The sequence below is a fragment of the Sylvia atricapilla genome, chromosome 16 (genome assembly GCF_009819655.1).
Source record: "Sylvia atricapilla isolate bSylAtr1 chromosome 16, bSylAtr1.pri, whole genome shotgun sequence".
Lineage (NCBI taxonomy): Eukaryota > Metazoa > Chordata > Aves > Passeriformes > Sylviidae > Sylvia > Sylvia atricapilla.
The window spans coordinates 14,174,796-14,190,040 of NC_089155.1; the positions used below are offsets into that span (position 1 = coordinate 14,174,796).

The following is a 15,245-nucleotide window of genomic DNA, read 5'->3' on the forward strand; positions in this document are numbered from 1 at the left end:
GCACATGCTGCAGGTCCGGCCTGACTCTGCAGCTCAGGGGACACCAGCACTTTAATTATCCCTAATGCAGACTAGGAATAGTTTCTTCTCTGCCTGGAAAACGTGTACCACAGCAGGAGTGGACTGAATTTGTAACAGCTTGCTGCTCTGGTCAGGTTCACAGGTCAGCCAGCGTTTTGGAGGGCAGCTGGGTTTAGTTCCCAGCAGGAGTGTGAAATCCCAGAATTGCAGATACTCCATAAAGAAAAGGACAAGAGGGCAAGGCAGCACCAGCCCACAGACACACTGCAGCTGGCTCTGAATCAGTCACATGAAACACATTGTAAAGACAAGATCAGACGGGCACAGTCAATGATAAAACCTGCAGAATGGGCAGACAGAGGTGATTTTGTTTCCCTGTGCTGAGAGCAGAGCATCCAGGTGCTTTGCTGCTGCCAGGGAGCACAGAGGCTGCAGCTTTGTCAGTGCTCCCATCAGAGAGGTGCAATGCCTTGTCCAAGTCCCACAGCCCGGGAATTTCAGCTACTACAGCTGTTCTAGAACATCCTCACTAAACTGGCTCCTTGGAACATGACACACAGAGAGCAGAGACCGCGGGGAAAGTGATGTGCACCAGAGGAGGGCAGGGTAAAACTTCCTAAACTCTGCATTTTGTCTCTGTCTTTTGCCTTATTCTGCTGTTCTCTGTGTCTTTTCCTGCCCTGAACATATTTCCCCACCAGGATGTTGAAGGTGCAGAGTGGGACAAAGCAGCAGGGCTGGTACATTTAACCAAGCCCCACAAACCACAAAAGGTTAATGCCACAAACCAATTTCTGTGTGCGTGTTCCTGGTGTTTACATTGCTCCAAATTGTGCTACCCTAATCCACGTTAATATTCATCTCCATTTTATTTTATTTCTCTGTTTGTTTTTTCAAAAGAGCTGCACAATGATGGAATTGTAAAAGGGACCTCAGCTCTTGCTAAGCTCAGGAATTCTGTGGTTTATTAACTTGCAGTGCCACCTAGCACACAGCCCTCACATTATTCTTTCTGTCCTTTCACAAAGGACAGCTCAAAGCTTTGGCATTACAAAAAAAAAATAGAAATAAAAGGACAAACTTCTTGGAGTACTTTAAGGATCTAATGCAAAGTTTTGTTTGGAACATTGAAGTTTTTATTAGGAAATGCAACCCCGTGACATGGAGGGCGAGGGCCAAGATCTTGTCCTGACCTCATCCCTCCTGGTATCACAGCCCAGCCATGCCCACAGCTCCTGGCCAAAGCAGCTCCTCTGCATCCACAGTGTCAACACACCCAGGATTTCAACACAAATCATAAACTTGGAGTGCTTCTCTTAGAATTTCGAAGCAGAGCTTCTCCCGGTGAACAAAGAAACCAGCACACGTTTGGAATTCAAGAATTAAAGCAAGTCAAAACAAAAGATAAGCCTGCAATAATAACAATGGTTTGGGCTTAGTTGTGATTTTATGACCCTTGATTGTTCAGCCTAGATTCAGAGAGTCCAGCACTGCCAAGGGCTGCATTTACAGGAGAACACATAGGCCAATGTGTTCATTTACAGGAGAACACATGGACAAATGTGTTCATTTACAGGAGAACACACAGGCAAAACAGCCTTGGAACAAAGGAAAAACTTCACACAGTTTCTACACACTCAGATTCAGAATCAAAGGGTTTTTCCCTTTTCCCCAAATCCTTGGGTTGACCTTGTTTGGGATGACTGAAAGGAATCCCCTTTGTCAGGTCAGAGGGATGTGTGACACAGCACCCACTGTGGCTATTACAGACTCACTGCTGCTGCTGCCTTTGCCATTTCAGTCTCTTCTCCCCCTCCCAGCGAAGAAGAGAAATCACAGTGAAGACAGAAAAATCTAAACCCAGGTCAGGCATTTCCAACAAGCCCCTGGTCTCTTTTCCCAGGAGAGGAAACCCCCAGAAGGCAGACACTGTGACTGAGCTGTGCCTCCACAGCCCAACGACTCCTGGGCACACACCACTAACACTGAGGTTTATTTAAGTCCTGCCCTTTCATGTTTTCATTGTCCTCTAAACTGCAAGCTCTGACTCTCTGTTTACAAATGCTCTAGTGTTCCAATGAGACTGCCATTGCCAGAGCCATGTTATAATACAGCTGGAGCGTGGCTGTTCTCAAATTTACTGTACCAAAATACACCTTTTCAACTACTAATTATAATGGCACTATTCTTTTTTTTTCCCCTCTGGTATAATGTGAAGATTAGTCATGACAGGTGTTTTTTCCTCCCCAGGAAGTAAAGAAATCCATACCTTAATTAATAGAAGGAGATAATTACTATGCTGAGGTGAGGAGGCCTCAAGCAGCTCTGTTGAGAAGCTATTTATTTCTCTTTCTTTTGGTTCAGTTAAGTGCAGACACTCCCCAGATGTGCAGAGCTCTTCATGCCAGAGAGCAAAATTCCACTGAGGAGGTGCAACTGCCACAGCAACAGGGAGAAAACCCAGGAAAAAGGTCTTTGGCCTTGCAGGAGGAAGGATAAATAGTTTTTTTTTTTCCTCTCTCAATCTCTGAAATCTTCTAAGCACTGATAAAAGCATCTCCTGTCTGTTTTACAAACTTTCCAGGGTGAAATTTATGTCTTACCAATGGTTAACCTCAGTTTCTCTGTTCCAGCTGGAGAATCCACCACCCTGCCATCCAATAAACGAGGATGGATGAAGTTCTCAACACCCTGGTGCTGTTCCAGTCCATAAATCCCCACGGCTTCTGCAGAGAACTGAAAGGTGCTGACCCCCACGGGCTCCTGAGCGCTGACAATTCCCTGGGACACACTGACAGTGCTACACACCAGCTAGAGATTAACAGAAATTGGGTTTTATTCATTTCATGCACCGTTTCAATTTCTTAAGCAGTTTGGAGACTGAGGAGAAAGGTGATTCCTGTCTCGTGTCGTTTTCCACGTTACAATTGCTAATTGGGATATTCTCAATCATCACGTGCACAAGTCAGTCGTTATGCCAAGTTTTTACTATTAAATCATAACCAAGGAACACATTTCTTTCCACTTTCATGGACAGATTTACATTTCTATAAAAATAATCAGACAGCTACAAAAATACACATTTTTCTGGGGGAAAAAAAAAAGAATAAAAGAGGAAGTATGGTATTTCTGTCTGGTTTTTCCATGTGATACAGCCATTACATAGAGGAGATGGAACCCTACAGAACTCACTCTGAAAATCTGTGGGGGTTTTTTTTCACCACTTAAATTTCTAGTACTGAGGAAACGTTGGGTCAATTTTGGCGGCCCAAGCCATGAGCCCCCCTTTAATATCCTTGGCTAACACAGAACCAAACTCCTCGGCGGGTAACTCCCGCAGAACCTTTACGGCCCTCTGCGAGTCGTTTCCTAACTTGCACACGACATACACGGGGACAGCGGCTTGGTCCCCGGCCCTGCGCTTTTCCTCGGCGATCCTGTCCCGCAGACGCCGCAGGGATGCCTCCTCCCTGTCCCGCAGCTTGCCCAGCGGGATGTGCAGCGCGTGCTGCAGGCGGCAGATGTCCACCTCCACCTGCGGCCGCACGTCCAGCAGCACGTGGGGGACCCCGGCGTCCAGCAGCTCCTTGTACCGCCGCACGGACAGCCTGTCCTCGCCGGGCAGCAGCCGCAGCCTCCTGCACTCGTCCGTGGCCGAGGAGCCGCAGAACGCCTCGTAATCCTGCAGGCAGGTGATGCTGGGCCGCTCGCCGCACACGGCGCAGTCCGCTCTCCTGGGCCGCAGCTTGATGTGTCGGAACCTGCCCTCCAGGGCGTCGAACATCAGCATGTGGCCGTGGAAGGAGGAGCCCATGCCCGAGGCGATCTTGAGCACCTCCAGCGCCTGCAGGCAGCCGATGACGCCGGTGACGACGCCCAGCACGCCGCCGTCCGCGCAGTTGGTGACGGCGTCCGGCGGCGGCGGCTCGGGGAACAGGCAGCGGTAGCAGGGCCCTCCGCGGTGGTTGTACACGGCCAGCTGGCCCTCGAGGCGCAGGGCGCTGCCGGACACCAGCGGCTTGCCGGCCAGCACGCAGGCGTCGCTCACCAGGTAGCGGGTGGGCGCGTTGTCGGAGCAGTCGGCCACGATGTCGTACTGGCGGACGAGGCGCATGGCGGAGCGCGGCCGCAGCGCGGCCCGGTACGGCACGTAGTGCACGGCCGAGTTGAGGCGCCGCAGCGCCGCGGCCGCCGAGCGCGCCTTGGGCCGCCCGCGCCGCGCCTCGCCGTGCAGCACCTGCCGCTGCAGGTTGCTCGTCTCCACCACGTCGCGATCCACCAGCCCCAGGCGGCCCACGCCGGCCGCGGCCAGGTACTGCGCCAGCGGGCAGCCCAGGCCGCCGCAGCCCACCACCAGCACGGAGCTCCGCGCCAGCAGCAGCTGGCCCCGCACGCCCAGCTCGGGCAGCAGCAGCTGCCGGCTGTAGCGCAGGATCTCGGCCGCGCTCAGCGCGGACCGCGCCGGCAGCGGCGGCAGCTCCGCGGGGAAGCCGAGGCTTCCTTCCTCCTCCTCCTCCTCCTCGTCTTCGTCGTCCTCGTCCTCCTCGTCGGCATCCCCCGAGTCCCCCCGCGCCAGCTCGGCCTCCGGCCGCTCCCGCAGCCCGCGGGCTCCGTCCTCATCCTCGGCGTCCCCCGCGTTCCCCCGCGCCGGCCCGGCCTCGGCGGGCTGCCGCACGCCGCAGCCTCCTTCCTCCTGCTGCGGCTCTCCGGCCTCCTCCTCCTCCTCCTCCTCCTCCTCCTCCTGCTCGGCCGTGTCCCCCCGCGCCAGCTCGGCCGCCAGCCGCTCCCGCAGCCCGCGCAGCTCCCGCTCCCGCCGCCGGATCTCCGCCCGCAGCCGCGCCGCCGCCGCGCCCGCCATGGCCGGGGCCGCTCCCGGTGCTACTCCCGGAGCCTCTGGAGCCGCTCCCGGTGCCGCCGGCCCCGCCGCTTCCGGCCCCGAGCAGCCGCGTCACTGCCGCCATGGCGGCGCCGGGCCCCGAGCGCGTCTCCGTGCTGCTGCCCACCTACAACGAGCGCGACAACCTGCCCCTCGTCGTGTGGCTGCTGGCGCGCACCTTCAGCGACAGGTACCGGGGAACACGGGCCGGTGCTGCGGGGACAGGGACAGCACTGCGGGGACAGGGACAGCACTGCGGGGACACGGCCGGCATCGCGGGGACAGGGACAGCCCCTTAGGGACAGGGACAGCACGGCGGGGACACGGCCAGGACCGCGGGGACACGGCCGGCATCGCGGGGACAGGGACAGCCCCTTAGGGACAGGGACAGCACGGCGGGGACACGGCCAGGACCGCGGGGACACGGCCGGCACCGCAGGGACAGGGTCAGCGCGGCGGGGACAGGGACAGCCCGGAGGGGACACAGCCGGCCCCGCGGGGACAATGACAGCACCACGGGGACAATGACAGCACGGCGGGGACAGGGACAGAGCGGCGGGGACACGGCCGACACCACGGGGACAGGGACAGCCCGGAGGGGACACGGCCGGCCCCGCGGGGACAATGACAGCACCACGGGGACAGTGACAGCACGGCGGGGACAGTGAAAGCCCCGCGGGGACAGCGCGGGGTGCGCCCGGAGCAGCTCCCGCACAGCGCCGTGCGTGGCCGGGCTCGGAGCGCCAATATTTGGGTTGTAAAATCCCTCCCAGCCCGTCCCGTCCAGTCTGTGCCCATCCCGTCCAGTCTGTGCCCATCCCATCCAGTCTGTGCCCGTCCCGTCCAGTCTGTGCCCATCCCGTCCGGTCTGTGCCCGTCCCGTCCGGTCTGTGCCCGTCCCGTCCGGTCTGTGCCCGTCCCGTCCGGTCTGTGCCCGTCCCGTCCAGTCTGTGCCCGTCCCGTCCGGTCTGTGCCCGTCCCGTCCGGTCTGTGCCCGTCCCGTCCGGTCTGTGCCCGTCCCGTCCGGTCTGTGCCCATCCCCAGCTTGTCCCCTGCCCAGAGCGCCGAGTGCCACCTGCAGCCTTTTCTCCGGGAACAGGGATCCAAACCTCCCGGGGCAGCCCCCGCCTGTTCACTGGGAAATCATTCTCGTTTCAGCGGAATCGATTTTGAAATTATCATCATAGATGATGGAAGCCCGGACGGGACGCAGGAAGTTGCTCAGCAGCTGGAGAAAATATACGGATCAGATAAAATAGTGAGTTGTGTACTCAGTAATTGGTTTTTTTTTTTATTGGAAAGCACTATAATGCCTTGAGAACTGGGATGGGCTCCCTGGATTCTTTACAGCCTTAAACAAGTTGTTTTCACTCCTTTAGACAAGTGTAAGTCCATCAAAGTTGGTAATGCTGCATTCTGACCAAATATGCAAAAGTCCTGAATTGTTGGTTGTCAGTCCTTGATGCGCTGCTGTGTGCCCCTGAGCAATGACTGGTGAGGGAAGGATGGGGTTTGGATAAGATTTAATTTCATTTTAATTGACTGCAGGAGTAAGAAATTAGGAAGATGAAAGCTGGGCTGGGCTTATGATTTATTTTCAATCTGTCTCATTGCATTCCTCAAGAACAGGCATTTTTTATTTACTATTTTTATCTATGTAATATATTACTGCATTATCCTCAGTTATATACAAGATGCTGTCATTTACTCAGTAAAAGCAGTCAGATACTTTTCCCATCTGTTACTGCATAAATGCCAAGTTTTTAAAGTATTTCTGGATTAAGTTGCATTTATAAAGGTTGTTTCAAGAAATATATATATGGGAAGTTTTAGAGTCTTTTTAAAAACTGTATGTCAAGTAATTTATATGTTTTTTCTATATCTCCTGTAGCTTCTGAGACCCAGAGCAAAGAAGCTGGGCCTGGGTAAGTCCTTATTAACTCTGATTAATAAAAACAATTTAAAAAATCTGCTGGATCCTTTGATCAATCCAGTGTATAAAGGTTCACAGAAGGAAAAAAAAATCACAGTAAAGCCCAAAAGCAGAAACACATTTTTATGGAGTTGTTTCTAAACAAACAAGCTTTAAAAATGCACATAAAAATCCCAGTGGGTTTTCTCAAACATTCTCCTGAACCCTCCTGATGGTGCCTCGTGCCCTGCACACACTGAGCCACAGAACGGGCTCTGAACCATGGAGCTGCTCTGGAGCCCAAATCCTGGTTCCTGCGGCTCCTGAGGGCACCTGGGGCTTTCTCAAGGGAAGTTGCTCTGTGCATTTTGGGTTAAAAGGCTGAGGGCAGTTATTTCTGTGTCCACCAGGCACTGCTTACATCCACGGAATGAAGTTTGCCACTGGGAATTTCATTGTGATTATGGATGCTGACCTCTCCCACCACGTAAGGCTGCGTTTTGGGGGCTGTGGCTACAGCCTCTTGGAATTCACTTTTCAGTGGTTGCTGTTGATATTTGTTTTATTTTACCCCCACCCCTTTTTTTCTGACCTGTCTTCCTTTCATTTCAGCCAAAATTTATTCCTGAGTTTATCAGGTAGGTGCCTTACAGTATGAAAGTTCATCTTTATTAATTACTTAGGAGGCAGTCTGTGAAATTCTGTGCCATAGTGGGTAAAAGAGAATTAATTATAAGATTTCCTGTGTTTGAATAATGCTCATAGCCACCCTAACTATTGCTTTCCTCTCCTCATTTATTCAGAAGTCTGTAAAATACAGATTTGGGGCTGAAAGAGTAATTGTTCTTACTTTGAAATTTGTATTTTGAAACATTCTTCTGTTTTTTCTGATAAAACCAATTGTTTATAGAAAGCAGAAGGAAGGCAACTTTGATATTGTATCTGGAACAAGATATAAAGGAAATGGAGGAGTGTATGGCTGGGATTTGAAAAGAAAGTTAATCAGGTTGGTACTTTGCAGCTCTTTACCCAGAAACTTGTTATTTGTAAATAATAATTGCAGTGACTCCATCCCTGTAAGCTGAACTCTAGTGTCTGCTGGGCACTGCAGAGTCACACAAAATACCAGAAGCACCCACCACTGGCCAATTCTTTGGTCCAAATCCACCAAGAAGGGCTGGAATGACATGGCTGGCCTTGGAAAATGTGTTGGAACAGTGGCCTCAGGTTGGGACAGACATCCACTTCATCACCCAGGGACAAAGGTGACACTGAGACCTGGCAGCTGCGAGGGACTCCCTCAGGGTCACAGCTGGAATGCTCCTGTCCCTCCCAGAAAGTGGGCAGAGTTAATATGGATTGATTTGTCCTGCAGAGAATCTGGAGCAGAAGCTGTGTTACAGCCTGGTCTGGAGGGGGTAGCACAGGGACTGGCTCTGGATTGTTGCTGGGGTTTAGTGGCTGGAGAAAGTGCCCACCTTTTTGTACTAAACAACTCTGATGTTTTCTTTCGCAGTCGTGGAGCCAATTTTCTGACTCAGGTCTTGCTGAGACCAGGGGCATCAGATCTAACTGGGAGTTTCAGGTAGGAGTCTGGTTTGTAATTCCTAAAATACATCGGGAAAGAAAACTGCTGGACAAGGAACTGGAGTCAGAGCAGAGTTTCTTTACTGTGGACTGTGAAATCTGTTTGGAAAGGGTGGAGGAAGCAGTGGATTGGATTGCAAGAAGTGCTGCTCCCATGACCTCATTAGAGAGTTTTATAAATAGTAATGAGCTGAGTGACTGCAGTTCAGATTCCTACACACTGTCTGGATTTGTAAATTCCAGAAATGGGGCTTCAGGTTTGATTTCCTTTGGACCTGTTTGCAGGCTGTACAGAAAAGAAGTCTTGCAGAAGCTGATGGAGAAGTGTGTTTCTAAAGGATACGTCTTCCAGATGGAGATGATTGTCCGGGCCAGGCAGATGGGATTCACCATTGGAGAGGTATGGGCCAGGCTGGAGAGGTGTCCTTCCCTTCCCAGGACACACACATCGCTGACTTCTGGGTAGAAGAAGCAGCCAAGATTTTCAAATCAATCCAGAGAAGTTACATGTGTAGAGTTCTGGTTTTCCAGCTTTGTCAGGTGAATGCCAGAGCTCAAGCTGCAGGTTTTTACTCTCCTGGCTTCTCAGATCCTTCCCCTCTTCCCGTGGCCATTCCTTCAGCAGCACATTTCATCACGTTCTTCAGAGGAGGGAAAGAAATGAAAATACACCACAAAGCTGCTCAGGCCTTTTCTTCCCTGCTTCCCATTGTACAGCCATCTCTGCTCCAGCCTTCACAGATCATTTTCTCCAGCAGCTTGATGCTATTTCAGATTCGTTCTCTGACAATTATTGCCTTGTTATTTTCCAAGTTTTCAGCTCTCACAACTTTCTGCTCCTAAACTCTTTGAACGTGCTGTCTGCAGTCAATGAAAAACCTCCATGCAATTGTTAGATTCTCTATCTCCAGCAGTCTGCTGCCTTTTTCATTTCATTGAATTGCTCTGGCTGGTCTCTTTAAAGATAATTCACTGGGAATCTCTCTGCAGGAGAATCTTCATCCTCATTTCCAGGACTATGAATTGTCAGAGAATTCTGGTGCTTGTGCTTCTCTCTCTAAACTTCATGTGTGGCATTTCTGCATCGACACAGGGCAGAGCATTTCCCCACAACAAAGCAGCTCTGCTCTTCCACCTCTTTTGCTTGTGGAGCAGCATCCCAGGGAAAAAATATTTCTTCAGCAAAGTTGAGAATTGAGATGGAGCTCTGCCACTTTCAGAGGGATAAAGGGCTGATGAGAGCTGACACAGGCTGTACCTGGAGAGTTGCATGCACATCTCTCCTGTTTGCTGTGCCTCACCTGGTGTGCAGTGTCCTCCAGCACACGGAATAGAGCCTGGGAAAATGCTGCCTGGGAGAGCAAAGATAGAACCTCCTGTGCAGGGAAGGCACAAGTCCAGAAATTCCTTAATACTTAATTCCTGTGCTGAAGGGTAACACTGGAGGCCCCTCATTAGATGAGATATTAATTATTCTTCATCCTGGTCAGGAAATGCCTCCTGTGCCATCCTGCCCTGGCTCCTTACTCTGATTTCTGCCCGTTTCCTGTAGACCAGCTCTGTGGAGCTGCCAGAGTTGTCACTGGGATCATCAAGGTGACACTGCTAAGGCAGCAGAGTCACTGCTGAATCTCTGTTCCTGCCTTTCTGGGCATCTTCTTCCCATCTTCTTGTCCCGGGCTCTCTTCTGTCCTGGCCTGAGCTGGAGGAATTGGGAGACCCTGTGGCACACGTGCAGGGGGCTGGGGATTTGTGGGTTCCTCTCGCCAGATCATTTCTGGTTGACACTGCCAGCAAAACACCAAGCCAATTGTTTCGTGCCTTTTGCAGTTGCAATTCTTTATTTAATTCCTGAGGTATTTCAGTTTTGCAGACATTCTGGAAATGGTTGAATATTGTAACACAGGGTTGGCAGAATGTCCTGGCACATGAGCCCTGTGTGTGCTCAGAGGAGTGAAAGCAGAACATTCCCAACATCTCAGGAGTAGTGAGCTCACCTGGACAGTGTCACTTTGTGAAGGACACCAAAATTAATGTGTTGAATGTCCATGAATCCTGCCAATAATCGATGAAATGGCCAAAGGCTGGTAAAAAGAGGTTTTGTACAATAGGCACTGTCATGCTCCAAGGTCATCTCCCGGCCAGGCTGAGGCTGAGCTGGTCATGCTGGGGGCAGATTGGTGCTCCCTGAGGCACTGACTGACCCAAAGGCACTGAGTCTGGCTGACAAGGAAATGCTGGAGGCTTTGGGAGCTGTTTGCTCTGCCTGGGTGGATCATCCAGCCGTGAGTAATGACTTTGGATCAGCACAAAGGGGATAAACCGAGTCTTTCCGTGCTCCCGGCTCTGGGGCAGCACCAGAGGCTCTGGGGAGAGCTGGCACAAGGATCCAGCCTGGTGCTTGCTCCTCCCCGTGCCTCAGCAAGCTCCAAAGGCCCTTCCTTTGTTCACAGAATCTCTGCTGCTTTCCGTTTTGAACCTCAAAACCAATTCTTGTTTCAACAGGTTCCCATCTCGTTTGTGGACCGTGTCTATGGAGAATCCAAACTGGGAGGCAATGAAATTGTCTCCTTCCTGAAGGGGCTCCTGACCTTGTTTGCTACAACCTGAGAGTTCCTCCTGGAGTCATTTTTCTAGACAAACGTTTTCTGACATCTGTGTAGATTTAAACATCTAATAGCAACAGCTTGATGATTTGTGTGCTGGCCAGAAGACCTGCTGTGACCCAGCAATTAAACAACCATGAACAATAAATCAAACATTCCACAGCCCAGAATGCTCCTTCCTACAGAAACGGACTGTATGTTAAACTAAAAATTAATAAAGCCTAATGCTGTTCTATTTTTGTAAAAATAATTAAGTCGTAATAAAGAACACAAAGCTAAATGATCTTTTGCATTTGGAAATGAATCATGAAGCTAAGGATAATTTTGAAATAAAGATGAGCAAGGACAAAAAAAAAAAAAAAAAAAAAAAAAGAAAAAAAAAAAAAACCTGGAATGTGTCTTGTCTTTGTCCTGTGGTGTGTAGATATTAATTTCAATAGATACTAATTAGTGTCCTTTCTTTCCCTCAGCACATGTACACATTGTCATGAAGAGCTCCAAAGAGCTGCTCATGGCTGGGGCAGTTCAAGAGGAAATCAGAGTTCAGGGGTTTGTGCCTGGACTGGAAAGGAGGAATATTATTTGGATAGGAAAAGGAACCATATGTGTGGAATAATTTTGGATTCTGTGTGTTTGTCCAGAAGCAGATGAGTCCCTTTCCTTCCCCTCTCCAGAAATTAAGCATATTTAAAGTCAGTGAAATGGGACCTCCCCAGGTTCAGGGGAACAGAAGACCCCTGTTCACCTCAGGGAAGATGTTGCAGATTTTTTTCCTTAGGTCAAGCACCAGTTTGCAAAGTCTGTGTTTGCTCCAGCTCCTGAGGAAGGAAGTACAAACAGAACAATTCAGGTTTTTGTTCCATGGCCTGATAGAGCCAGAGCTCAGAAATTATGAAGCTCTTGCAATCAAATGTGCATTTGGGAGGAGGATGAGATTATTCTGATGATGGCTGTATAGATCTGTATTAAAAATATGTCCTTTTTCATTTTTTTTTCTTTGTGGGTACCTGTGGAGTTTGCAGACACCTGGATCAGAAAATTAATGGTGTGACAGGAGAAGCAACAAGTGTCTTAAAAATGCTGCCTGTTTGGCTCATGTCTGTCTGCATTCCTTTAGCATGCTGGATGCAGCTGTTAATGTCAGAAAAAAATTTAATCTGTAGGTAAATGATGAATTTATACTTCAGAGCCATCATCACATTGATAAAAATAATTCAGCAACACTTGCAATAAAGGTTATTTTCTAGTGGACTGCTTTAGAGCTCGTCCTCTGTTCTCTAGTGGGTTTGGACAGAGTCTGAGAGTTTCTCCTTTGCTGACTGTCCAAAGCAAATGCTCCAGATATCATTTGCTTTAAAATAATAAAAGATGTAGCTGCAGGTTTTGAATCCACACGTAACTGGATCACAGTGACTGAACTGTACACTTGGTGACATTTGCCTGTACTTTTTCAGAAAATTACATATAATTTCATTTGCTGCAGACTCATCAGAGCAGTAATACACACAGAGATACATCTCTGGATTTAAGGGCCAGGGAAATCTGCAGTAAATAGGTTTTATCTATTTATGTCTCCTTTGGAGGTTTCATAGCAAAAAGCATTATTTTAAGTTAAAAATAGTTAGTTTTTAATGACCAAATAATTTGGGTTTAGATGTTTATTTAAATCTACATAATGCTGATCATTTGCTGGAATGCAAATTAAGCCAGATGAAGTTCATCTTTTCCTCGTTTTTATGTAGGGATATATAACTGAAGTCCAGTGTATGAATTATTCATCACCTGACTGCTGTGAATTAGGGTGCAGCTTTTAGAAGGTCCATGGCTTCTCTTTTTAATTATGAAAATTACCTGGTAAAATTCCTTCATTTACTGATGAGATCATGTTTGGAGGAAGGAGCCTTCACATATCAATTAGGGTCATAAACCAGGAGTATTTTGTGTGCTGCAGTGTGTGGAAGTTTGAAATGTGACAGGGCAACAGTCAGGTTTTAGGTAAATAGGTGAAATTCCTCACTCTGCTTAAAGGTGATGGATTCATCAGGAAAAAAAAGTGCTCTAAAAGAACAAACCCAAGAGCTCCATGGCATCAGGACAGGAGCAGACACCACAGAAGTGCCTGAAAGAAGGAAAATTATCTCAATCTGCACCCATCTGCTTGGAGGAGCCCCTCAGAAAGGAATTAATCCCTGGATCCCATGGACAGGAACATCCAGGCCCTCCTGCCTTAGTGGGATACACAAACACACACATTTCAGCACACACACCATGGAAACCATTTGGCTTTTCCTAGCAAAACAAAGTCTTGTGATCCTGCTGTTCTCAAGATGTTAGTACCAAACTACAGTGGAACAGCACTTGTATAATCTTTGGAGATCAGGTGCTTGGAACTCCATATAATGTCTTCAATATTCATGTACTAGGGATTTATATAGTGGCATTTGAATTCTCAGTTCCTTAATACCATTGCAATACTCTCCTTGCCTTGTTGTGGCCACCACAAAACACTGACTTGACATTTACTGAGGATTTTTCATTTTATGTCCTTGGCTTTACAGTTCCCCATAAATCAGCTTTTCTTAATTACATCCATATTCATTTCCTATGAAGGCACAAATACTCTGCTAATGCACTTTCTCTATTATACTTTCTCAGGAATCTGTGTCTGCAAGCACTCAATCATCTGGCAGGAGCAGGAGCTTTAATTGCTTCCTGGCTCCCATCACTTCAGAGCAGGGCTGGAGCTGCTTGGGCACGTTTAGTGCAGGGGGGAGAAGGGAGCTCACGTTTGGCACCAGAGTTCCCCCTGTCCCTGACAGATTTGGGGTGTCATGCACAAGGCCCAGCAGTTCAGTCCCTCTGAGGCAGGAGGATGCTGAAGCTGGGGAAACCACTCAGAGCCCAAGGTCTGACCCCAAAGCCTGGCTTATTTAGGTTCTGGCATGTAAATCCAGAGTCACCCCAGATCCCCAGCTGCTCCCTTTGCTGAGGATTTGTCTGCTGTCTCTGAGGTTCAGGAGAGTCAGCTTCACTCTTGCTTTGGGTTTTTGACAAAATCTGAGCCTTCAGCCTCAGCCTGCAATAAAGATGAACCTCGCTGCCAGTATAAACACTACAATCAAACAGATTTCCCAGTGGACTGTGTAGAAATCCGACTGCAGGGCTCCACAACCTTCTGCATATCAACAGTAAAAAATAATGATGACTAATCAATAATATTTATCTGAGGGTCTATCAGGATCCCAAGTAGAAGGCTGGATTGAAATCTTGGCAGGAATGAATTCAGGGACAGATTGCCTGCTGAGTTCAGTGCAGGGATGACTTCAGCGACAGATTTCAGTGGCTGGCATTCCAGAGCTGAGGCAAATGCTAATCCCAGGATCAGCAGGAGCAGGGGCTGTGCAGGGCAGGGCTGCTCATCAAACTCTTCCTTGCTTTAGGACACAGTTATTACCCCCCTGTGCCATGCTGCAGGGGATGTGGGCAAAGGAAGGGACCAGTGCCAAGCACAGAAACTTTGAGCATCATTCCCTGCTCTGTTCCTGCCACGTTTTACCCTCTCTCTCTCTCTCCAGGCATTGTGGCAATCAAAAACTTCCTTATAGACTGGTTGTTACTGTGCAGGGGGAAATATTTTGGAATTGGAGAGAGAAAACCAAACTGCACCTCTTAATCCAAAACTAGATGTGAAAGCTCAGCCACTGAGAGGGGTTTCAACAAAGCAGAGAGCATAAAATGGCAAGTTATCCCTGCAAGGTGGTGGCCCTGCCTGTTCAACAGCAACTGGCACCAGTGCTGGCAGGTGAAGTGGCTGATCAGCACAGGAGCTGGGTGGCTTAGAGGGTCTTAAAGATCATTGTGAGACCAGTGGTCTTAATGCTCATTAACTTCTATTTATTATATAATTCATTATGGTGTGTGTAAAACCATCAGTAGTTGTCTTAATTATTCTGTATTTGAATAAAACCCAAGCATGACACTGCTCCTGAGTTAGTACCAGGATGAATCTGGGCACAGCTTTGACCCGAGGCAGCAGCACAAAGCACGTGCAATTAAACCTCTTCAGCCTGGGAGTGCTAATTGTCTCCCCTCTGCTCTGAAGTGTTTAGTCTCTTACAATGCAGCGATTTTACTGATTTTCCCAGCGGCTGTATTGTGAGAAACAACACCCGCTTCTGGAATAGAAAAAGTAGATTAAGACAATTAGCATCAACTTCTGTTCCATTTTGTTCACTCTGTACAC

At 49.1% G+C, this 15,245-nt stretch overlaps 2 protein-coding genes across 2 annotated transcripts; one reads left to right on the top strand and one right to left on the bottom strand.

Moving 5' to 3' along the window:
* Positions 1–2,833: 2,833 nt before the first annotated feature.
* Positions 2,834–4,939, bottom strand: MOCS3 (molybdenum cofactor synthesis 3). The gene has a single exon (XM_066330963.1). The coding sequence runs from the start codon at positions 4,877–4,879 to the stop codon at positions 3,254–3,256; it is 1,626 nt and encodes a 541-aa protein (XP_066187060.1). The 5' UTR covers positions 4,880–4,939; the 3' UTR covers positions 2,834–3,253.
* Positions 4,940–4,946: 7 nt separating this feature from the next.
* On the top strand, positions 4,947–11,285 carry DPM1 (dolichyl-phosphate mannosyltransferase subunit 1, catalytic). Its single transcript, XM_066330981.1, has 9 exons — positions 4,947–5,087; positions 6,056–6,155; positions 6,789–6,822; positions 7,220–7,296; positions 7,422–7,447; positions 7,720–7,815; positions 8,326–8,394; positions 8,682–8,796; positions 10,902–11,285. Exons 1-9 carry the CDS (start codon positions 4,981–4,983, stop codon positions 11,004–11,006), a joined length of 729 nt encoding a protein of 242 aa, XP_066187078.1. The 5' UTR covers positions 4,947–4,980; the 3' UTR covers positions 11,007–11,285.
* Positions 11,286–15,245: the final 3,960 nt, after the last annotated feature.

What these genes read in the sequence shown, in the direction of transcription:
- MOCS3 (XM_066330963.1), bottom strand. Translation starts at nt 4,879, where the DNA reads ATGGCGGGCGCGGCGGCGGCGCGGCTGCGGGCGGAGATCCGGCGGCGG.
- DPM1 (XM_066330981.1), top strand. Translation starts at nt 4,981, where the DNA reads ATGGCGGCGCCGGGCCCCGAGCGCGTCTCCGTGCTGCTGCCCACCTAC. An exon ending in TATACGGATCAGATAAAATA is followed by an intron (nt 6,156 to 6,788) that starts GTGAGTTGTGTA and finishes TATCTCCTGTAG; the next exon opens with CTTCTGAGACCCAGAGCAAA. An exon ending in ATGCTGACCTCTCCCACCAC is followed by an intron (nt 7,297 to 7,421) that starts GTAAGGCTGCGT and finishes CTTTCATTTCAG; the next exon opens with CCAAAATTTATTCCTGAGTT.